Source organism: Corythoichthys intestinalis, chromosome 4 (assembly GCF_030265065.1).
Source record: "Corythoichthys intestinalis isolate RoL2023-P3 chromosome 4, ASM3026506v1, whole genome shotgun sequence".
Classification (NCBI taxonomy): domain Eukaryota; kingdom Metazoa; phylum Chordata; class Actinopteri; order Syngnathiformes; family Syngnathidae; genus Corythoichthys; species Corythoichthys intestinalis.
In genome coordinates, this window is record NC_080398.1 from 48,760,081 (window position 1) to 48,784,626 (window position 24,546).

Sequence of the window (24,546 nt, forward strand, 5' to 3'; positions counted from 1 at the left end):
GTACTTGTAGCTGCTCTGCCATTGGCTATTGCCTAGCATTCCTGGCATCCAATTGGCTAACAGGGACCTCTACTGTAGGCTACGTGTATCCCAGCGTCCTTTTCATTCGCCCCTCGTGTTACGAAAGCTTTACATGAGTCTATTAACTTTAATTCTTTATTTTTGGTTTTTTACATTATGAACAACTCGGATTTTATGTTTATTGTACAATAATCCAATTGCAACATTTATTTGTTAAATGTTTTGATACATTTTTATGCATTATAAAGTATTTTGTCTGATTTTTTTTTTTTTCGGGGATTTGGAACGGATTAGGGCATTTGCGTGGAAAACGCATCTCTGCTTACATAATTTTCAAGTTAAAAAACTACTTCCAGAACCAATTAAATCGTAAGTAAAGGTACCACTGTAATATGATGCCAACAAGTGGGGGCTGCTTTATCGTTGTGCTCTTGCTGCTACCTAGCGGCAACTTTAAAACTAAGCGTTCATCTCACGTCACTTCGATAAAAGATGCATCACTTAGGATCTTGCTGTGTTTTGAGTTGAATTGCATTTTTATTCCTTGGTCTTGGGATCCATGAACACTGTTTTGGATGCTTTTAGGATACTTCTTGATAGAAACCCTTCAGGTGCTGTAAATGCTGGGTTGTCTCACATGAACTGCAGTGGTTCTGGTTATTTCACTTCTGAGAGGAGATTTTCCTGATTTTGTGACTTTCCAAACAATATTAGAGAATACTTTTGTTTCCTTTCATTGTCTATCTTTTATTCAACATGAAACAAAGCATGAGTCGGAGGGGAAAAAGGCAAATAAATTAAATCACAACCACTTCAAACAATGCTGATCAAGAAACAATGTCTATGTGATGACACCCGGCCAACCTCATTTTATCTATAAACCGCTTTTAATTGAAACAGGACCAACTCAATACTGAATTCAGTAGGATAATTAAAAAACAAAAACAACAACTGTTCAACAAAGCATTGATAAACTAGCACTGCGTTTTCTTTTTAACATCCTTATCTTCCATCCCTATGTTTGCATTTGTAGCAGGACAGAGCTTTGAGGACTTTACTGACACAGCTGTCTTGTATTCAAGATAAAGAGGAATTTAAATTTCTTCATGCTTCATTTTGTTGTTGATACCAGCAAGTACAGTAAATACGTATATTGAGCACGATTGATTTTATATTGCATTACTCTTAAGTGCAAACACACCAAAAGATCACAAATGTATGCTATCCAAGGCAACTGTGAGTAAGACAAGAATACATTTGAATGCGTATTGTGTAATCCACCATATTAATGGTACAGTACATTTAGGTAATATTTACATGCTTAAAACTTCCCTATTGCCTTACAGCAGGGGTGCCCAAGTCCGGTCCTCGAGAGCCCCTATCCAGCTTATTTTCCATTTCTCCTTCTCCAACACACCTGAATCAAATGATCAGCTCATCAGCAAGCTCTGCAGGAGCCTGATAATGATCCTGATTATTTGAGTCAGGTGTGTTGGAGAAGGGAGAAATGGAAAACAAGCTGGATAGGGACTCTCCAGGACTGGACTTGAGCACCCCTGCCTTACAGCAACACAATCTCTTGTCCAGGCCAAAGCTAATCTGTGATATAAAATGCATTTTAAGCAATGCAAATCTGAGAAATGAGAGCTCAGCACAATCACAATGGCAAAGATTGAGTGTTCATGTGATACACAAGAGGTGACAAGCCTTTAAACACACAGGCAATCTAAAGCATAGTTTTCCTCAAAGTCCTGTGTATTGCACGAACAACTTCTCCATAAAGTGTTGGTGAATGAGTATTTGAAGAGTGTTGCCATGGTTGGAGGGGTTCTTAATAAGAACGGATAGCGGGAGGAACATGGGCACAGTCCTGTTCATCCAGAGAGTGGTCAATGACAGGACGGTATTCCAAGGTCACCTGTGATAAGGAAAATAGTTAAGCACATTTTTATGAGTATTACTAAAGTTATTCATTACAACGGGAAAAAATGGCTCAGTATAGCGGCTGTACACGCTCGCTCACACAAACGAGTGAAATGTACAGTACCTTCCCAGTTTTGGGGTCAACATAGGACATGGTGTGCTTCCTCCAGTGCTGGTCAAAGGGCTTCTTTTCCTGACCCTGCAAGGGCTTTGAGTAATCGTACTCATCAATGCGATCCTGTAATTCAAACAAGGCTTAATGCTAGAGGAGCAATAAAGATGGATCTCCCATCCCGCAATCTTCCAAATCACAGACCTTGAAGTCCTCTCTGGCGTGAGCTCCTCGACTTTCCTTCCTCTGCTCAGCTGAGTGAATGGTCTGGACGGCGTTCAGCATCAAATTCTGCAGCTCCAGTGTTTCCACTAGGTCCGTGTTCCACACAATGCCTGACAGGGAAAGTAGAGTGGAGCTCAGAATGTAATTTTTTTACAGAAGTTATTTTTGTGGTCAACATAGTAGCACCCAGTTGAAAACTAACAGTGAAATTATAATACAAACATGGAAATTTCAAACCTCAGATTAGAAAGATTGCATTTCAGTAATAATCCAAGTTGGCATTTGCCAGAGATTGCTATTCAGCAAACCAAATTCCGACTTGCCTAAAAATATCATATGCAGCGTTAGTAATACTCAGTGTTGTTAATAACGACGTTAGAGTACAAAAGCGTTTGTAACAGTTATTTTTTTCAGTAATGAGTAATCTAGTGAATTATTTTTCCCCATTTTTGCAACGCCATTACTGGAGATGTGAAGGGACGCGTTACTACAATTTGGTTGAATGAAGCGCGAGTTGTCGACAGTTGATTTTGTCACACATTAGCTGCCCGGAGAGAGCAGAGCGGGGAGGGGGAGTAGGGAAGTGGGCTGTGACGCCATTGCAGACACGATGATTGGCTCAGTGGGCTTCACTGCACGCTGTGGCAAACACAAGACAGCGATAACGGCAACGGTCCAGGGAATTTCAGAGGTAGCGTTCTCAAACTTGAATTATATTTCATATTGTTACTTTATGGAATATTTAAGGTTAGTGCTCTGCCTATTGTGCAGTAGGCCTAATATAGAGTTTCAGAGATTTGCACTGGTTAATGGTCAGTTTACTTTTGTGTTTTCTTAACAGACTAATATATTTGATCCAAATGAATACCAAATGTTCTAAAATACTGTATATAGTGTTTTTATTCTTCAATCAGTTAATATAAACATCTTTGATATCAACGATGTTATAGAATATATAACGTAGTAATGTGTAGAACATGAAAAGTAAAATCAGTTATTTTACAGAGTAACTAATTACCCTTTCTATGAGGTAACCGAGTTACTAACTCAATTATTTTTTGGGAGGACTAATTTGTAACCAATACTTTTTTAAAGCTAGATGAACAACACTGGTGGAACTAAGCGATGGAGCTTCACCTCGATCAAAGGTCTTGATATCTTCCATAGTCTGGTAAATGGCATCCAATTTGTCACAACCCTCCTTCAGGACAGAACCAGTACGGAATACAGCAGCGTGGGCTTGCATGGCCTGGATAAACATGAAAGAAATAAGTTAATGCTATGTTATAGGTTCAGTGCTGTGTGTGCAGCGCATGTATATTCAATGTGTAAACCTTCTGCATATTGAGCCTGATTTCAGAGGTTCGCAGACTTCCATTGGCAAACCGCATTTTATCGAGGTTGGCCACAGACTCTTCTCCTGCACTGGACTTCAGAGGGGAAAGCGCCTCACCTGAAGAGAAGTATACAAAACCGCCGATGTGTTAACACAAGGTTAAACTCGACCCAAATCAATTTTACTTAAACCTTAAAACCAACTGCAGTTAAAGCAATGCATATGAATCACTCAAAAAAGAGCCAGTTTAACATACCATTATTTAAAATGAAGGTTATGACTAACTACGTTTTGTATGAATCCTATATGACCGCCAGAGGGCGGCGCTGCAAGCACTGAAAGATCCCACTGCCAATGGACTAAAGGAAGCCCGGTGTGAAAGGGTGCACGTCAACCCATTTATTGTGCATGTGGGAGGCAAAAGTGAGCGGTGGCAACAGTTTTGGACGCAGCTTGAGTGAACATCTGTCCAGGGGCAGGATCCAAAATAGAAACGTATTCTATTTTGTTCGAGTTGCCGCGCTGACGTCAACAGCAGATCCAATAACAGAGGGGAAGGCGAACTGATATCTGTGCTATCGGGCTGTTTCGGCAGACGGATACGCATAAATCATGGCCGACGAAAACTTGATTAAAAAAAAGGCGCATTAAAGTTTCGTGAGCTCTGGGACACTCGAAAAACCTTGGTAAGCTAAATGATATCTCAATGTACTGTGTGGAAATGTAGTTCATAAATTATGTAAAATTTTATGTTCAGCTTCTCACCGAAACTAGCAAAAATCTTTACACGACATTTACAATCTCCCCTACTCCTTGAAATAGGAAAAATGTCACTGTTTTCTTGGGCAACCATGAAAAAAAAAATGGATTGGTGCTTGGGACCATGTAAATATGCCTGCTGGAGTCCACCTGCTTTTCACTTCCTGACAGCGTGTACATCACCCTACGAGGGTCCTCCCGTTTTGCGCTTGCCGCGGGCTACTTTTTACACTGGGCTGCCGCTAGTGTGAAACAGCCTTAAGTGATCATTCAGAGCTTTCAATATTGCCCTCTGCAATCCGCCGGACTTAAATAAGGACCAAAGTTAAAACACAAGAAATAAGAGACTAAATAAAATAGGGGCTTAAGTCTCATGTTCTCTTGAAAAACGGGTTTTAAAGCGGACTTTAAAAATGGACAGTGTCTTGTCTATTGTGCATCAGGTAGTCATTAACTCGGTTTGAACGGAACAGTGACAGAAGGAGATACCCTTCTCAGCTTCACGTTAAGATTTTGGTACTGATAGAAGCACCTGTAACCAGCTGACAATGAAACAATGGCCAGAAACATCTCCGAGAGGAAAGATGAGCTTTGAAAACAAATAGCAAAATTGGATATGAATTTTTAAAGTGCAAGCGGTGAAGGGAATCCAGAATAGGGGTTAGGTTTTCCCTCTTAAAGTAGCATGCAAAAGTTATGACAAACTTTAGTACTGTGTAACCACAGGTGTATGAACTAGTTCACTAGTTCAGTCCAATTGTTAATAGAGGACAGCTTGTGTCTTTCAGGCATGAAAATGGGTCAGGGGTTAAAAAGGTGAGAAAAGTGTGGAGTAAATATGTTCCGGCGTTCTGCCAAAATGTCCGCCGTCGGCAAAACATCCTACATGTGGCGAATTTGACCATTTTAATTTTTCACATAAGGCTTAATATTCGAGTTAACGGGGGTTTAATTAGTTGAAGGAGTTGATTTCAACCACCATTGACTCGCGCTAGCTTAGCCACTCCGGAGCCCTGAAACTAACAAATAACTGTCAAACTGCACAGAATTTGTTCAAATCATTTCCAATGACTAATTAAACCCCGGCTAACTCAAAGATTAAGCCTAATGTAAAAAATTCTGAACTTCCCCTTTAAAATAAAGACCATTGAATATGGCCATTAAAATGTTGTCTATAAAAGTTTTAGAGCAATAAAACAAACAACAAAAATGAATAAAATGAACAGGAATCCTTCAAAGTATTTCATAATGGGTCCAAATTATTTTTCGAACGGATCATGTGACTATAGAACCTTAGAGACAGCCGTTTGCATTGCTTAGCCAAAACTACAGCTGAGGCGGCAAGATGGATATTTAGAATTTCTTTAAACCTAAGCTTTCAAAACCCTCAACAACAACTGAGCTTGAACCGAGGATTGAGCACGAGCAGTATCTAAAAGTCCTGGCTGTCGTGTTACCTGTTGTGCTGTAATTCCAAGTGGTGCTTGAATTGGATGCTTATAGCGGTCGACAGTCTTTTTGAGCCAGCGCAAAGTTCGCAGCGCACGGAGATATTTTTGTTATCTTTACTGGACAAAAATGTGAAGTAATGGCTGTGTTTCCAGTGTGCAAATGCAGCCGTTTGTAGTATATCTCCTGCCTATTTCATTGCATCCTGGCGAGGTAGCAAGGCTATGTTGTTTTGGCCGCAAACTCCAAGCGCTCACGCATCATGGTAATACACGTGACCCTTTTTGTTCCATCCCCGATTAAAAAATGTGACATGTGATGTCACTCCCATGACTACAGTATTCTTCATTCTACACACATTATGTAGTAATAGTAACGCACAGGCATCAAGGAAAGTAATTTTACTCAGATTACTGATTTAGAAAAATTAACGCGTTAGATTGTTCTTTACTGAAAGAAAGTAATCAGATTAGTTACGCATTACGATACCGCGTTATTGACAACACTGCTTTTATATTACCGTTAAATACACAAGCTTGACGCTACCTTAACGGGAGCTATTTTTTCACCGGACGCTCCGGCAGTGTTCAACGCAAGCTGCAACGAACGGCAGTAACTTTGTCATACCACAAAATATGAAAACGAAAACCATTACTCACTAAATTCAATATGCTGGCAAATGCATTCATCTAAAAACAATTGGGAGTGATACTTTACCTCCTCCAGCGAATGTGAATTTGTGCTTAGTACAAGATCATCTGTCGCAATTAGCGATCTTTGACGCTCTTTTTTTTTTTTCCTCCCCGCATACAAACTTGTTTCTCTCTCAGCGGCTGTGATTAACCTCAATGAAGTTGCTGTCCTAGCTAAGCCTTGCCTATCATTCGTCTTTGTAAGTTTTTAGTAACTTTGTGTATTGAATTTGAAAGGAAAATGTGTGTTTTGTTTTTGACGAACTTTTTCATGAAGCTAAACTGTTGAAGCTACTCACATGTGGAAAAATACGAGTGTACAACGTTTTAAATGTATTCATTTGGTATATTTCAGTTACCACGATTTGAGAGATCAATAAATTGAAGAATTTACGCCTTGCGTTTGGAGTGTTTGTTTTGGGGTTTGCTGGAATAGCGTCACTGACACACGCAGCATCCAACAGGGGAAGGGGTAAGCGCTGCCGCGCCAAGCCAATTCTGGCTGCATTTTCGACACATGAAAAATAACGAATACGTACTACTGTATGACGGAAAATTTTAGTGGTTTTGTAACCGCGACGTTTTCATAGCATGGTAATCCGTGAAGGTAACTGGCACATGCCTACAAACGACCCCCCCCCTCCCCCTTAATATTTTTCTCCTCGGATCTACACGATTCACGTAGGTCATCCTTTTTTACTTCAAAACGGCGAATTTCGCCGAAAGGTGAGAGATTTTCATGCCTGGTCTTTGAAGATGGTATTCTCCTTGTCATCTGCATTTTGAAGTAATTCCTCACCAGGTTTGTGCTCCTCAGCGATGGTGAGGGCGCAGGCTCTGCCAAACACCACCAAATCCAAAAGAGAGTTGGCACCTAGTCGGTTGGCACCATGAACACTTGCACATGCAGCCTCTCCACAGGCGTACAGTCCACGAACCACCTTATCCTCGCCGTTAGTGTGCGTGATCACCTGATGTCAGGTAGGATCAAGATTGATCGAAGCTGCAGGAGTGTGTTGTTTGGAAAGTGTTGCTTACCTGGCCCTTATAGTTTGTAGGTATACCTCCCATGTTATAGTGGACGGTTGGCAGGACGGGGATCGGCTCCTTAGTGACATCCACTCCGGCAAAGATCATTGCAGTCTCAGAAATGCCTGGCAGCCTTGTGGCGAGCTGCTGCGGAGGCAGGTGGTGTAGCTGCAGGTATACGTGGTCCTTATCTGGACCCACACCCCTGATGAATGATACAAACGGAATTTAGCACACTATATCACAGTTCATCATTTGCATACCTAGGATATTTCAATATTAAATACTTTATTCCAACATTTCAGGTATAAACCTTTGTGGCTTGTAAAATAAATAACAAAATGCAAACTTAAAAATGAAAATTTAAACCAAAAATGCAGACTTGCAAAACAAAGGCAAGTCAATATTTAGTTGTGTGCCTTCAGTGTTGTACCAAATTGCGTCAGGACATGCGCTACTAGATTTACCATCGTAATTTCTTGTATGTTTTTGCCCAAAAATATCATTAAAATCAAGGGTGCTTTTTACATAGTAATGAATAGTACTGAAACAAAAACGGTTTGCTTTTTATATTGAAAATTCTGAACAAATGTGAAAACGGGTACATGAAATGATTCATAATGTGAGTTTTAATACATGAGTGTGTTGGAAGTAACATGTGAAGCAAATTTTGAAAAATCTCTCGAATTTCATGGTGGATAGGTCTGGTTACCTGCCCTCTCTGATTTCTATGGTCATGGAGCGGGACACCACATCTCGGGAGGCCAAGTCTTTGGCGTTGGGCGCGTAGCGCTCCATGAATCGCTCACCTTCGCTGTTGATGAGAATGCCTCCTTCACCACGGCAGCCCTCGGTAATTAAACAACCTGCTCCATAGATCCCTGGAAAATTGGCAATGTAGCTATAATACAGTCTGTCAAAATACTGCAACTAAGACTAAAATTTTCTGGAAATTGGGCAAATTATATTTACTGATGTGTATAATCAATTAGGAAATTTTCAAAAAGCCATACTAAAGTGTCAAAATAATTTGAAGCACAAACTGGGCTCATATGACTGAACGGAGAAGAGTTCATTTACAAATTCATATTTACACAATTTCGTACCTACAGTACGTAATATGTTCTTTCATTTATTAAATGTTTGCTGTAAACTACCAAGTTGCTACAAAAATGCCAAGCAAGAACTCAAATACAACAAAATGTCCTTAGCAAGAGCACCATCTAAACAAATTGTAAAATGAGTTCTTCAAAAATGGCTATAACATATAGGGATTATTAGTGATGGTAATAAAACAACACAGTGAAATTTGAATATAATGGACAACATCACAAAATGTCATATTTAAAATTATTTGTGTCAAAAAGGGGCTGATCATTTTATTAAATACAAAATAACTGGGAATACCAACAAACCCATTTTTCATGGTGGTGTTTAACTCAAATAAAAAAATTTTTTTTTTAAATCCTGCCTTTTTGTGTCATTTTCCACACACATAAATGTCAAATTTCTGTCCATAGAGTATAAATGAGGCCAAAATAATTATGCAGTAGCTAATGTGATTTATTTTTGTTTGGCTTGTTTTTGTCATTTTTTTGTTAGTTTGTTTTGTTTTAAATACAACTTGGTGCCACCTTTTGCTTCAGCAATAAGTGAATTATTTTCCTCACCAGTGGGATGGAACTGTACAAACTCCAAGTCCTGGCAGGGCAGACCTGCTCTGGTTACCATGGCATTTCCATCGCCGGTACTAGTATGAGCCGAAGTGCAGCTGAAATAGGTTCGACCATAACCCCTGGAAAACAGACGTTAGTGGTTACATCACATGTACGTACATTGGAATGTCCGAGCAAACATTGCATAAGTGCCCAGATCTTCAGACGTGTGTTTACCCGGTAGCGATGACGGTATTCTGAGCTCTGATACGATGAATAGATCCGTCCTCCATGCAGAGCGCAATCACACCTTTGCACTCGCCATCTTCCATCAGCAGGTCCAGCGCAAAGTATTCCACAAAGTAACTAGTGTCGTAACGCAGCGACTGAGACAAAAAAAAAAAATCATGAATAACTGCTTTTTGTTCTGTAATAGGTTCATCCAAATAGTCGCCTCGATAAAATAAGTAGCTTACCCGTCCATACAGAGTGTGAAGTAATGAATGACCAGTCCTGTCAGCAACACAGCAGCAGCGGTGGGCTTGGCCTCCTTTGCCATATTTGAGACTCTGACCTCCAAACGCCCTCTGGTAGATCTTTCCATCCTCAGTGCGACTGAACGGCATGCCGAAGTTCTCCAACTAGTGGAGTGATAGAGAGGATGTGACATGCTGTGGTAGAGTTACCTGATCACAGTTATAAAGGATCTGAAATGTTGAATCCATGTTTTTAAGCCTAAATACATCGTCAACAAAGTCAACAAATCCCTTAGCAAATGCCACCCAAGATAAACACATCAGACCTTTTTTTTCATGAAACCAAAAATATGCATTTCTCCATTCACACTCGTCAAGTTTAAGTCAATCCTTAGAACTTGTTTTCTGTGTGCGTGCATGCAGGTGGAATCAATAAATGTGTATAAAACACGTAGCTATTTTGGAAATGCATTCATGAAAGTCATTTATCAACCGTTTCTCCTACTTCTTTCTTTTTCTATATTCCAGGACAAACTGGTTTGAGCCAGTCTCGTGGAGAGGTTGATTGTGAGCAAAACATCTTTTTAATTCATCAAGCAAAAGTATATACGTGATGCAGCAGTAATCAACTCGAGCAAATGTATAATAAACCCATTTACAATTATTTCAACAACACATTTTAGACCACCCGGAGGGAGGTCTGACGTTCTCACTTGGGCCTATGTTGTTCTTCTTCTTTGGGAAGACACCAATTACAATTCCTAATCCTGTTATGTACAGTCTAGGCATGTATACGTATTGATCCTGAAACTCTTATTTCTATTGTTTTTTGTTGTTGTCACTGGGCTGAATAATTACATGAATTGATTGCAGACTTGGTTGCCTGCAGGTTCCAAGTCAGCCAGCTGAGGTAGCCTGGCAGTCCAGGTTCATTTTAAACTTGTTTATACAAAATCTTTAAGTCAGGAACCAATATGTATTTTCAAAAAAACAGCCTACACCTACATATTACGAGCAATAATTAGTGATTCTGTTTCTGTCTCTTCTGTCGTATGTCGTGTTTTGCAGCTACCATATAAATGAATATTTGGTGTTAACCTCAACCACAGCTGCTGGAGCCTGTTCCGTCATGTAATGGATGGCATCCTGGTCCCCTAGCCAATCAGAACCCTTCACTGTGTCGTAGAAATGCCACCGCCAGTCATCATTCTCCATGTTACCAAGAGCTGCATTGATTCCACCCTAGGAAAAAAGTAATCTATTAACATCACCTTATTATTAATCTAATCGTCATATTACATAGCTCCTGGATCAATCTAAAAAGAGTAAACTACCCTACCTGTGCTGCAACAGTGTGAGACCTGGTGGGAAAAAGCTTGGTGACACAGGCAGTGTTAAAGCCAGCCTCAGACAGGCCAAAAGCTGCCCGAAGTCCCGCTCCTCCAGCGCCAACCACCACGGCATCAAACTCATGATCTACTACTGGGTACTGATTGGAGATCTGAGGGGGGAAAAAAACAAAAACACTTTAATTTATATTGGTTACAGTAACCTCCAGTACAGTTGCATCAAAACCACAGTGCACTGAAATGAACTAAATCAGTATTTAGTAAGGGTGTAACGGTACATGTATTTGTATTGAACCGTTTCGGTACGTGGTGCTTGGTTCGGAACAGAGGCGTACCAAACGAGTTTATGACGTAATGTAAAGTGCTGTCAAATTTAGCACGTTAACGTGGCGGTAATAAATTTTTTAAATTAATCACGTTAAAATATTTGATGCATTTAATGCAAGCGCGAAATGACCCGCTCATGCATCCCATAATCCCACTGTTACGTCCCACGGACGGCTCTCAAAGGGCGTAACATAAAACGAGCCACACACACAAATTGCAAGTGGACACAAATTTATTAACACAAGTCGAACACGCAATGAACAAAATATACAAAATGCAGAAGAAGCTGGCTTCAGCGTAAGCCCAGGCCAAAACAACAAACAAAATGAAACTACACTTAAACCCCACCCGCTAAGTAAACCCTGATCGTAAAAAGGAAATTAAAAAAAAAAAAAAAGACAGCCACTACCCAGGCTTCTACACTAAACAAAACGGGTTGAACGAAAACGGCAGTTTACCTCTACTGCTGCGGTGGTCTTATTTACAGTGGTGAACAAAAACGATCCAATAACGAATGAACACAAAATACCTCACCGAAAAAGCAGGAGTGTAACAAAATAGCGATGAAATGCACAGGTGAATGAATGGCGAGCAAACAGCTGGCGAGAAGGTACGCGGCACGTTTGCTCGGTCAGATGACTTTTGTTAACGCTGCCTTTATTTGGTTAACAAGACTCAGGCACAATACAATTAGGGCTGCAGCTATCAAATATTTTAGTAATCGAGTAATCGACTGAAAATCCTATCGATTAATTGGATAAAACAAATATTTTTTTTAGGTAAAGTGCAATTATAAATATACATGAGAAAACAAGACATTTAATCTAATATTGAAACATTTTCAGTCAATCAATGTCTTTATTTTCGATGTACATTGTTGAAAACAGCCAACAACTGCCTCTCAGATGTGAGTCATGTGACTAGAATAAACAAACCAATTCATTGCTTTCACTCCAAAAACTTTTAGATCTTATAAATAAATATACATACATATATATTTCTTACCTAAAAATGCCATTATGCTTGATAACACACATCACTTAAAAGTTAGGTGTTTTTCCCACGTTTCAATTGAATTTCCATTTGTGTCAAGCCATTTTTAAGTTCTAGTTAAGTTTTAAGTTAGTCTAAACTGTAAGTCCTGATAGGATTTTGAGTTTTTGCGGTGTTCAAAACAAATGCATTGTAACATATCAGGTTATAATATGGCGGGGATATCTGCATGCGTTCCTGAATGCACAGCGTGACGTGCGGGGATGAGGGAGGTGCAGGAGAGCGAGTGACGTGCCTTCCTCTTGATGTTGTCGTTCCACAAGTTCCCAAAAAACAAATAATTGCAACATAACGAAACGGGTGACTCTTTGTCAACGTTACAGTATGATACCTGCTGTATTGGAGCACATTATGCATCAGTACTACTTGGTGTTTCATCCAGCAATGACTACTGAGCTAAAATTGAAAGTTAGCTTTATCATATTTTCATTTTACACCCTCATCATTCTACAGTAGGGCTGCAGCTATCGAAAATTTTAGTAAGCGAGTAATCGACTGAAAATTCTATCGATTAATCGAGTAATCGGATAAAACATTTTTTTTTTGGTAAAGAGCAATTATAAATATAGATGAGAAAAGACATTTCATCCAATATTGAACCATTTTCAGTCAATCGATGTCTTTATTTTCGATGTACATTGTTGAAAACAGCCAACAATTGCGTCTCAAATGTGACTTTAAAAAAGACTAATTCACTACTTTCACTCAAAAAACTTTTAGATCTTATAAAAATATATATATTTCTCATTACGCTTGATAACACACATCACTTAAAAGTTACGTGTTTTTCCCACGTGTTTCAATTGAATTTCCACTTGTGTGAAGCTATAAGTTCTAGTTAAGTTTTAAGTTAGTCTAAACGGTAAGTCATGATATGATTTTGAGTTTTTACAGTGTTCAAAATAAGTGCTGCGCTGTATTGGAGCACATTAGGCACCAGTGCTACTTGGTGTTTTATCCAGCAATGACTACTTAGCTAAAATTGGCAGTTAGCATTATTAAGTTTTTATTTTGCACCCTAATCACTCTACAGCGCTGTTTTCACAGATTAAATAAAGCCTGTATGTAAGAGTTAGCCACGGATCGACAGTGGTCATAATGAATAGAAACCTAGCCCTCCGCAGGGATAACGTTACGTGAGCGAGTGACAGTAATGTTATCCCTATTTTTAATGAGCGCTGAGAAGTGTACTGCTTTAAGATGGCGGCTATTTTATTAACGCCGCCGAGTAGGTCATTTCGCATCTAGTTCTACGTACATGTGATATCTATGACCCGCATACAGACGCTAACTGCTAACACCATAGCACGTAGCAACATGCGGGCGTAGTTTTTAACAACGTCGGCGCAGTTTGTAATGGCTGTCGGCTGCAGTAAGGTATTTTTTTTATTGCTTCTTCCTCTATGCACATGATGTCAGCGCGTTGTCCCGCGTTAAAAGTTGTCCGGGCAAAACGTCATGCTTAGAGCTGGCAAAAATTAAACGATTCCTCGAGGTGAATAAAATTACTCGGATCAGTTTTTAAACTCGAGTTGCTCGAGTATTCGTTTCAGCTCTACTCTACAGCGCTATGTATTCATTCATTCATTTCAGATTAAATAAAGTCTGTATGTAAGACACGTTAGCCACGCATTGACAATTGTCTAAATTAATAGAAACCTAGCCCTCCGCAGGGCTAACGTTACGTGAGCGAGTGACAGTAACGTTAATTTATTAGCGCTGAGAAGTGTACTGCTTTTAGGTGGCGGCTGTTTACTAACACCGCTGACTCAGTCATTTCGCATCAAGTTCAACATACATGTGATATCTATGAGACACATCAGATGCTACCTGCTACCACCGAAGGATGATGCGGGGTAGTTTTTAGCAATGTCGGCGTAGTTTGTAGCGGCTGTCGGCTGCAGAAAGGTTTTTTATAATTTTTTATTACTTCTTCCTCTACGCACGTGACATCAGCGCGTTGTCCCGCATTAAAAGTAGTCCGGGCAAAACATGATGCTTAGAGCTGGCAAAATTAAACGATTCCTCGAGGTGAATAAAATTACTCGAATCAGTTTTTAAACTTGAGTTACTCGAGTTGCTCGAGTACTCGTTTCAGCTCTAAATACAATACACACGCGAGGATGCAAGCTCAAACAACGGCCTAATAGTACTACCTTGTATCGGCTTAGCTGCCGTAAAGCAAGTGTCATTATTGCCGCAAATTTAAACAAAGGGCTGCACAATGAATACATGACAGACAGCGGCTAGTTTCTGAAGTTGACACCCTTCCTCGGATGGCCAATCAGCGGCGGCGAGGTCGTCGTCTGCCCGTCCGGCGTCAATCAGAGTACGTCACGTTGGGAGGGGAGGCAGCCAGCTGGCGGACGTGACAATCAGCTGACTGACAGTCTCAAAAAAGATAACAATTAAACGGTCAGGGCTGTCGCACCACTCAGAAGTGCAGTGAGCAGCGTGGGTAACGGTTAAATGTAAACACGGAGGAAAAAAGCAGGTTGGCCCTCTGGGTGGGGAATTCAAATTAAAAAAGAATATGGATGGAACAACTCTCAGAAAATGTAAATAAGTTGGTTTGCCTCAGCGACTGGCTAGAGGATGAGTAGGGAAGAGGGCCACATTTATGTGTACACTACACACACTTTGCACACATTATAAATAATACTGTTTTTGTTACTGTTCTAAGGCTCTGTTGTGTGTTTGTTTTTGCAGAGAAATAGAAAATGTCTTCAACAGAAAGAATGTTAATGTTGATGCCGTCATGTGGATTTATTGTTATAATCAACAAATACAGCACTAATGTACAGTATGTTGAATGTATATATCCGTCTTGTGTCTTATCTTTCCATTCCAAAAATAATTTACAGAAAAATATGGCATATTTTAGAGTTGGTTTGAACAGCGATTAATTACCATTAATTAATTTTTAAGCTGTGATTAACTCAATTAAAAATTTTAATCGTTTGACAGCCCTTACCTAACCTTTACTTTTCAAGGCTGTGGTCATAAAGTTAATATGAGAAACTTGAAACTGATCAGTGTTGCAACTGTTCAATTTTGCACATAGATATTTTTTTTAAAGAAAAAGTCTTACCCAATGTTATTTATTTTTATTTTGTTTTTCAAAATATCTACATTTCAGAATATTGTATTTTCTATTTTTGAACAGAATTCTAACTTTGTATAGGCTAATGTTACTATTGTTGAAAGCACAAAAGTGTGTAATAATAAACAACATTTATATTTTGCATTTTGTTTTCTTACTGTACCGAAAATGAACCGAACCGTGAACTCAAAACCGAGGTACGTACAAAACCGAGATTTTTGTGTACCGTTACACCCCTAGTATTGAGGGTATCCATCCTTGTTTCTTTGTGTGTGGATGCTTTGTGTGGATTTAAACTCACATCATCAGAAACCTTGGCATTTCTCTTGCCATAGATGGAAAAGTGCAGGTTTTTTGCACCTTGAACTGCCGTAGCAGGGCCCTGGTGGAAAAATTAACATTTTTATTCATTCAAAGGTTGAAAGAGCAAATATTAAAGAAGATATTTAAAACTGAGTATACTGTATGTTTGGTGAGCAGTGTACAATACAGTGCATCCTGTTTACGGTACAAAAATAAAACCCTATCGAGGTTATTAATCAAATGCAATTTAAAAACTAAATAAATAAATAAAAAACGGTGTTCCGTTACCTGCTTAGTGTTTACTCTTTGATTAGTCTAAAAGTACGGCCTACAATATTTTTCTAGCGTTTCCTAGATCGACTGCTGCGTTCTTTATAAAAACATCGTTCGACAACAGCTTTCGAAGAACAAATGCATCTGCAGTGCTTTGAAAGGACAACATATCCATATACAATTGTTTTCTGACTATTGTCCAATAGTATGCGAGGACATAATGTTGGTACATTGCGCATCCTAAACTGTGTTAATAAGTGACGCTAAATCAAGCTAACAGAAGCTACAACGCTTTTGACAAGGACAATGAGGTAAACGGGTTCTTGTAATGGATTTGTAGAACTTAAGGTCAAACATTACTCAAATACGAATATTTGTGAATGATTAAAAGAAACTGAAAATAATTTCGTACTTTGTTTTATTTCTAAAAGCCAATTTCCACTGCAGCCTAGTGTCACATTGAAGGAGCCCTTAGCTACGTAACACAGGTTACGCAAGTCAGACAGTAGTTATGAAAGCGATGCACGACGTTCTTCGCTGAGAAAAAAAGACGTTGTTTTTTAACTTAGCATAAAAAGATAATGTATAATTACGTATTACAAGAATTCCTACCCACCTTCCTGGAGGACAGTAGCCTCTTGGAGAGGAGGCGAGAGGCAGCTTGAACTCCAGCCATGTCGTCAGTAAGAAGGGAAACGCCAACACTTCAGACTAATGTTGTGGCTGACGTATCTCTTGCACTGGAATGAACCAAATACCCAAAAAGGGGGTGACATAAAATTTAAGGTACTGTTGAAACTCTTTTCTAACTTTTGTCCAGTCGTCTTTTTCTTCATAAATATTTTCAAAACATTTACTCATCAAAATACTCATGTGCGTCTGTTAATTATGACTCTTAATTGAAAATGTTTGATAACATTAACCGTACGAACCCCCTGTTGATATAAACGCGTTGAAATTGTGTAACCAGAGTTTTTGTTGCGGTGCAAGAACAAATGTATAAGTGACCTAGACATATCATTGAAGGTGAGATACAGCACCGCAAAACAGTATTTTTAAACGGACACATTTCATTGTCGGGCTTATACAGCTATTAATTCCCTTAAATGGTTTTGAGAAATACACTATGCGTAAGCTAACATGTCATCCAGCTTTTTAGCTTTGACCTAGCTTCGTTTTTGGTTAGCTGGGCTGTCAAATCTCACAAAAAGTATGGTGCAAATGCTGTATAATATTCGGGAAGATTAAGACTTAGTCACCTTTATAAGATTTATATCAAATTAAGCCTACGTCTTAGCCACTGATTCAAATATTTGAATGTCGACAGGTGACTTGTTTACCAATGATTCAGACTTGTCAGCAAAAGCAATATGCGTGTGTGTTATTAACTACCGATTACATAATAGTTTATTAATGAAAAGTATCAAGTAACTTCTAATACTTAATTTTAGTACTTTCCTTTAGAGCACCTGAGATCTTAATTATCTGATTAATTGAAATATTGGGATTTATAAGGCGTGTGCGTGGGCAACATGGACGTAGATAAACCAGGCAACATTAACAGTAATGACAACAAATTCGGAGCAGCAAAATGGTCAAGAATTGTTTGTAGTGAATAATGACTGTTGTGTCAAATGAAGTTCTTTCCTTACAGTGAACTAAACAATTTTTGTCAATTAGCTGTTATTATTACTATCCTCAGTCCTTTGCAAAAATAAAAATGAAAAAAAAAAAAAAATCTACTTGCTGTTTTTGCAGTCAGATCATAGACTTCAAATGATATTGAAGGGTCAGATTCGACCTTCACTGCGCCACACCTTCAAGTAGAGGGCCATCCCAAAATGCAGTTATTCTCAGTCGGTCGCAGCAACACATGCAGCGATCTAATGCCGGATTTAAAAAGTGTGAAGCTGTACCGCATACAAACAGTAGGAGTGATTTGTTCGAGCATTCAAGGTAATTATTATATTTTTTGTTTTTTCACAAGAATTTTCAATGTCAAAAGCTCTTTGTTGTAAGGCTGCCGCCACATTGTCTAACAGACTAGCATCATTCTTCGACATATTTTCGTAAAATAAGAATCGAGACTGTCTAGCATCCATATCAATAAAGAATTCAGGTTTTAAGCATTTATTCACAAGAATTTTCACCGGAAAAGCTCTGTTTACATATGGCGGCCACCACATTGACTAACAGACTAGCATAATTCTTCGACATATTTACGTAAAATAAATGCTAACTGCACTTTTTTTTGCTTTTAACCAAGAATCGAGACTGTTTTATGTCCATATGTATAAAGAATTGAGCGATTTAAGCATTTATTCACAAAATTTTCACCGGAAAAGCTCTGTTTACATAAGGCGGCCGCCACATTGACAGACTAGCATTGTACTTCGACATATTTATGTAAAATAAATGCTAACTGCACTTTTTTTTTGTTCCTGCTTTTAACTAAGAATCGAGACTGTGTTACATCCATACCTATAAAGAGTTCAGGGATTTAAGCATTTATTCATAAGAATTTTCACCTGAAAAGCTCTGTTTACATATGGCGGCCGCCACATTGACTGACAGACTAGCATCGTACTTCGACATATCAATGTAAAATAAATGCTAACTGCATTTTTTTTTTTTTTTTTTTTTTTTTTTTTTGCTTTTAACCAAGAATCGAGACTGTTTTACGTCCACATCTATAATAAAGAATCCAGGGATTTAAGCTTTTATCCACAATAATTTTTTTTGTCTGTGATTCCACTCAGTCAGCTTTGACGGCCACGGCAACAATGCAGGCCCCCTACTGATCGTCCCCGCACTCCGTGTCCCGTCAATATCATTGTGAAGTATATGCTCAGACCAAAGTTTAAAAAAAAAAATTTTAAAGTGTGACTTTGTAGCCACCTTTTCTTGTTGGGTTTAATTACATGGTGATGCTTTTTCATCTGCGTGTGAGAGGTGCTGTTTTGATCGCAGATTTTGAAAGTGTCTCGTTTGAGGGAAAGTTAATATTGACCTTGACCCCACCCCCTCACCCATATGTAAAGTCAGATTAATTGTAAAATGTTTATTAAGGCTAGGCTACTTTGCTAGATAAAGCCATTGGTGACGACCGTGTCAAAGTTAGTGTTGAGTAACTTAATTATTAAATACATTTATTTATGTACTATTAGCTTTATAATGACCACAGATGGTTGACAACCAGTTAATGGTACACCCCATAGTCATCTGGAATCGTCTACTGGACAACCTTTCAGAGGATAAACACGGCTGAAAACAGATGGGCGGCGCTTCATAATGGTGTACATATTAGATGCATGGTGTTGATGCGTTGCTATTCTTTTTCATTTGTTAACACCATGGTACATAAATCAAATGGAATGCCACAGCCTTTTTAAAGTGCTTTGCTGCTGTTCCTGTGGTGCAATTGGTAGAACGGGTCATCCAGTGACCGTGGGGGTCAGTGGTTCAATTCCTGTCAATCCACTTTTCACTGTTCCTGACAATGCTAGCTAACTCATTCATGTAATACATATATACACGACACGTGCATAGTTTTTTCTCCCTGTTGTGGCAAGTTATGAGTAAATGAGTTGAATAATTACCCTTACATGCTTTTAATTATTTTTTTTACACAAGTATCTGTGAGTTTGACAAATACACTAGATTTTGGTCAGTTGTAGATACAGTAATATAAGCCATTCTAATTGAAACTTGGAAAATATTTCCACACAGTATATTGTGAACACTAAAGCTTATGTTTTTTTTTTTTGTTTTTTTTTTTTTGCGTTTTTGTGTGGCAGCAGCCTCCATGAACAACCTTAATGACCCCCCAAGATGGAACATTCAACCAAACCCAAGAGAAAGGGAGGAGGGTGGAGCGGATGGAAACCAGTGGAATTATGCTTTATTGGTGCCGATGCTGGGACTGGCAGCATTTCGTAAGTTACACAAGCAAGTATGCAATTTGGGGGGGGGGGGTTAAAATGTTTTAGGGGTCCACAATATCAATTTTTTAAAACGATAGCGATATCGCCAACTTCCTGCTCCTCAAGGCCAATACCGATACGATAACCGATCATATATATATATATATATATATATTAGGGTTGTCAAACGATTAAAAATTTTAATCGAGTTAATTACAGCTTTAAAATTAATTAATCGTAATTAACCGCAATTAATCGCAATTCAAACCATCTATAAAATATGCCATATTTTTCTGTAAATTATATATATATTCTGTAAAATAAATTGTTGGAATGGAAAGATAAGACACAAGATGGAAATATACATTCAAAATACGGTACATAAGGACTGTAGTGGGCATTTCACTCTACTGTCATTTAAATCTGTCTATGCTGTCCTCACTCCGAAGCATCTACTTTTTCCAAAGCTAGACAGCTAGTGAACAACACCTTAATAATCAGACTTCTTCCTTTTTCATCTGATTTATTAATAAAATGGCCTCAAACCATTGTCCTCTTTAGACCGTCGTAAAACTACAAAAAAAAAAGTACACAAGCATTGCATTAGCAACAACGTTAGCTTAGCACGCTATACAGGTTCACTAAACATAAACAAAAAGCGTCTCATACAAAAAATCTAACATTTCGCTTACTAACACAATATGTACAATACATTCCTTACAACAACCATACTTATGGACAAATCTTGTCCAAGGATCATATAAGCACAACATTACAACGTAGGCGTCAGCCCGAGACGTCGTGCAGCCATATTGAACTGGCAAGAAAACAATAAACCATGTCGCAAAGCGACCACAAGAGTTCGCTGTTAGACAGCACAAAAAGCCTTGCTGTAAAACTTACCAAAAGGCAGAATACTGTCTGAGTGCGTTAATTGCGTCAAATATTTTAACGTGATTAATTAAAAAAATTATTATAGATAATTTTGACAGCCCTAATATATATATATAATTTTTAAATGTATATTCACCAGAGTTTTTGAACACCTGTAGGTCAAAAATACTAGTGGTGGATTCAGGCCAATGAAACAACTTCCTTAACAAGGCAATTATAGGAAAGCAAGCCCATCAATAACCAAAAGGCCTCTCAAGAACTTGAAAATATAACACAGTAAAATGCCAGCATTTGCTAATTGCCCTAGTAAGGTTTATCACTCAGTGATGAAAAAATATGGCATCTAGAACAGTAACAAAACCTTGCATACTGGCAAAACAGGAGTGGAAATAAACGCACACATCCCAATCCACTGACACCGTGCCAAAAACATTATACAGTAAATTATCGGGTCTATTAATAATGTTATTGGATTTATTGGGATGACATCATAATTCCTGTTACTGGACCATTATTGTGCACCTCTGCAATGTTATTGGATTTATTGGGATGACATCATAATTCCTGTTATTGGACCGATAATTATTGGACCGATAATTATCGTGCACCTCTACAATGTTTGTAAACTGCAGTTACAAAAATGCTTACAGGTTGCAGAATGCAAGTTAACACTGCTGACTTCAATTAAAACAAAGACAAGAATATGTTGTATTTAAGGTTGTTCAGCCAGGTGTGTTCCAAGATGTTTACTTTTCTTTCTAAAAAGGTTGGATCTGGACACGTGAGTCTCAGAGAGAAATCGAGAAGGTCAAATCCAAATATAACAAGGATGTGTTCATGGTAAAAAGTGAGATGGAATCCCGGTACGAGGAGACGTTAACAGAGAGGCGCAGAGCCGTGGCTGCCTTGGAGCTAGAGCTGGAGATGGAGAGACAGAGGGTGAAAGGCTACAAACATGCCATGATCTCACAGAGCCATCATCTGGTGGAAGAACGGAAACGCTTACAGCAGGTAAACTCCTGTTTTACTCGCAGTGATTGTTGGGCACTTACTAAAGGCCTTTTCACACTTGTGTTTGCTAGTTTAAAAAGTCACTCACTCACTTATGTCTCTGTCATATACCAAACAATGTGTGATCTTCCTCACCAGGAGCGTGACTGGTTAGAGGAAGAGAAGCAAAGATATGTAAATTCTGGAGCTGGAGCAGCTGTGCTCCATCAAGCCATGGATCAACAGAACGAGTGGTTCCAGAGAGCCAATGCCACATTGCGCGAGCTCGAGGCTCAACTTGTGGAGCGCCAGAATGCTTACTGTTCACTAATCCTGCCTCGAGACAAGCGCCTGGAAATGGAGCGAAACATGCTGCTGAAGGTGGTCAAAGAGCCAGTCACAGAAGAACTTGATCTAGAAGCTGATCTTAAAGATATCTTCAAGAGGGATAAGCATTGTGCAAACCTGATGAACATGGACAAGAGAAAAAACGGCAGTCTCATGTGGGTGTACCTCAAGTACTGGCAGCTGCAGGTCAATGTTGAAAGACACAAGAGAACAGAGGCCGCCATTTTAGGTAGAAACATTAAGCCGCAAGCAAAATGATGACAAGATGAGGCAATTACTGTATTTTCGTCTGACTTGTATGACATCAGAAATGGAATATGCATGAAGTTTGTCTTGTTAAGACATTTTCATATATTTCAAGAAATGCTGCTAAGTAGTTATTCCTCAATTTAACTTAAGTCGGCTCAGATTAAACCCATTAGCTTAAACCAGGAGGTTCAAAAGTAAGAAAATGATATCCACATTGGATAATATAATCAAAGCGTGAATATGTTGTTTTGAAATCTAAAATCAGAATATGTGGCGTCTAACTTCTGATGCACGCAATTGAATCTATAATGGTAATATACTGGACCTGTGTTCATCTTTGTGTGACATGAACTTCAAAACCAACATTTTCCTTTATACTATCTGATTGAAAGTTATTTTATCTTGAAATTCAGTGGAATGTGATGATGCATAAGATCCAATTCAACAACGTCCTTCGCCATCTCCTGTCATCTGTAACTGAGCAATTTCACGAGTATCAGAAGATAAGTGCGCAAAGATGTATTAAGTGATAAGTTTCTGAAGTGACACCTCAACCTTCATACAAAGTAAATGTCATGTTGACATTTCTTTTAATGGTAAAATGACTCTTAGGTTTTAGTTTTGAGTCCCTCTAATTTTCAGTTGCGTAGAGACCATATAATTGCTATGTATTTTGTGCACATTAAATTAGGAGTAAGCCTCTGATTCAGTATCTGTGTGGTTTCTAATTCCAGGATTTAAATGTCAGAATGTTGTTTCTAATTTCAGGACTTAAAACTGAAACGCTACAGTGGGGAGAACAAGCCCATTGGCAGTGTATCAAATACTTGTTCTCCCCACTGTACCTTGTTCCAGGTTATTCTCTTGGGGAGTAATACATGAGTTTGATGTAGCAAACAGTATATAACACAGTAACAAAATGTTGGGGTGAACCAATAAAGCAACTTTTGCACACCATTAAATCATCATAGTATAATTGACCTGATTTTGTCAGTGCGGCTTTATTCAGAAACTGCATTGCACATTCATCCTGGTAGGAGGGTGCATCTTGGGCACAGAAAGAACGAGGTTACTTACTTATGAGATTGGTCAATGAATGACCTCAAAATCGCTTAAAATTTAAAAAAATAAATCAAATTTTTGTCTACGCCTCTGGGATCACCATTACCATGGGATGAAACTGGTCCCGACTGATTGAAAGAAGACTTTTTTCTTTTTTTTAAGTTATTGGTACAGCAAGAAATATTGGTGTGTGAATGTGTGCGTGAAGGGGTAAATGTGTGCTAATGTAAAGCGCTTTGGGCATTGTAACAGGATAAATGCACCATATAAGTACTCTCCATTTACCAAATAGCTCCCAAATCAGAATCAGTAAAAATATGATGGCTTGCCATGGAAAATCAACACAGAAACTTAGTGGGATTCGAGTTGTGGGCACAAGCAATCCCCCAGTCGCAAATGATGTCGGTGCTTTTCAGATGTGCACGCCTGTCACCTTAATTCACAAGCATCTGAGCTATAAAGATTATTTTGTGTGGTCTGAATGGTGCGGCCAACGGGGTATGTCTTGGCGAATAGGGTGAGCTAGTACATATACATTAGTTTGTCATTTGAAATAAATCACTTCTTCTTTTTGAGATTTTTTCCCCCCACTTTCTTTGTGACAATGTTGACCACACAAAATACTGTATAAAGTATAGAAGCCTGCTCATTCTGGAAGGGAAATCCCCCTAATTGTTGGGTTTAGAATAGGGAGTTTCGTCCCTTTTTATTACCTTTGGTCCTGTGAAAACCTCGAGACTATGCTGTTGGTAGGGACTACGTATATAAATATTTTTTTCTTTTAAATATATATATTATATATAATATAAATATATTTAAATATATATATTTTAAATATCTTTCATCCTGGCACTTACATACTCATACATTTCTCCGAGGAGAGTTGGGACGGGGCTATACAGTCCCAGCCCGGCTCCCCCGTTTTTAATGCGTCACACACTAAGGTTGTAGGATGGTTGGGACCTGTTGGTGGGGGGGTGCCTCACGGTTACCTC

The 24,546-nt window shown here is 38.8% G+C and overlaps 2 protein-coding genes across 4 annotated transcripts; one reads left to right on the forward strand and one right to left on the reverse strand.

Annotated features, from left to right (window-relative positions):
* Positions 1-742: 742 nt before the first annotated feature.
* Positions 743-16,834, reverse strand: sdha (succinate dehydrogenase complex, subunit A, flavoprotein (Fp)). The gene is made up of 15 exons (XM_057833395.1): positions 16,702-16,834; positions 15,811-15,891; positions 11,017-11,178; positions 10,776-10,919; positions 9,678-9,842; positions 9,439-9,587; positions 9,217-9,341; positions 8,259-8,427; positions 7,556-7,751; positions 7,317-7,488; positions 3,616-3,734; positions 3,419-3,530; positions 2,261-2,391; positions 2,069-2,182; positions 743-1,939 (listed from the first exon to the last, which is right to left on the reverse strand). Exons 1-15 carry the CDS (start codon positions 16,759-16,761, stop codon positions 1,853-1,855), a joined length of 1,986 nt encoding a protein of 661 aa, XP_057689378.1. The 5' UTR covers positions 16,762-16,834; the 3' UTR covers positions 743-1,852.
* LOC130914321 (coiled-coil domain-containing protein 127-like) lies at positions 16,714-23,194 on the forward strand. Of its 3 annotated transcripts, none has more exons than XM_057833398.1 (4): positions 16,714-16,871; positions 19,883-20,020; positions 21,669-21,913; positions 22,052-23,194. In XM_057833398.1, the coding sequence occupies exons 2-4, from the start codon at positions 19,891-19,893 to the stop codon at positions 22,496-22,498; spliced, it is 822 nt and encodes a 273-aa protein (XP_057689381.1). In that variant the 5' UTR covers positions 16,714-16,871; positions 19,883-19,890; the 3' UTR covers positions 22,499-23,194. The 3 variants fall into 3 exon arrangements, with proteins under 3 accessions (XP_057689381.1, XP_057689380.1, XP_057689379.1); XM_057833397.1 differs by lacking the exon at positions 16,714-16,871 and adding an exon at positions 16,979-17,111 and having other exon boundaries at positions 19,886-20,020; XM_057833396.1 differs by lacking the exon at positions 16,714-16,871 and adding an exon at positions 16,986-17,111.
* Positions 23,195-24,546: the final 1,352 nt, after the last annotated feature.

What these genes read in the sequence shown, in the direction of transcription:
- sdha (XM_057833395.1), bottom strand. Translation starts at nt 16,761, where the DNA reads ATGGCTGGAGTTCAAGCTGCCTCTCGCCTCCTCTCCAAGAGGCTACTG. An exon ending in TGTACAGTTCCATCCCACTG is followed by an intron (nt 8,428 to 9,216) that starts GTGAGGAAAATA and finishes CCAATTTTCCAG; the next exon opens with GGATCTATGGAGCAGGTTGT. An exon ending in CTACAAACTATAAGGGCCAG is followed by an intron (nt 7,489 to 7,555) that starts GTAAGCAACACT and finishes ACCTGACATCAG; the next exon opens with GTGATCACGCACACTAACGG.
- LOC130914321 (XM_057833398.1), top strand. Translation starts at nt 19,891, where the DNA reads ATGAACAACCTTAATGACCCCCCAAGATGGAACATTCAACCAAACCCA. An exon ending in GCTGGGACTGGCAGCATTTC is followed by an intron (nt 20,021 to 21,668) that starts GTAAGTTACACA and finishes CTTTCTAAAAAG; the next exon opens with GTTGGATCTGGACACGTGAG. An exon ending in AACGGAAACGCTTACAGCAG is followed by an intron (nt 21,914 to 22,051) that starts GTAAACTCCTGT and finishes CTTCCTCACCAG; the next exon opens with GAGCGTGACTGGTTAGAGGA.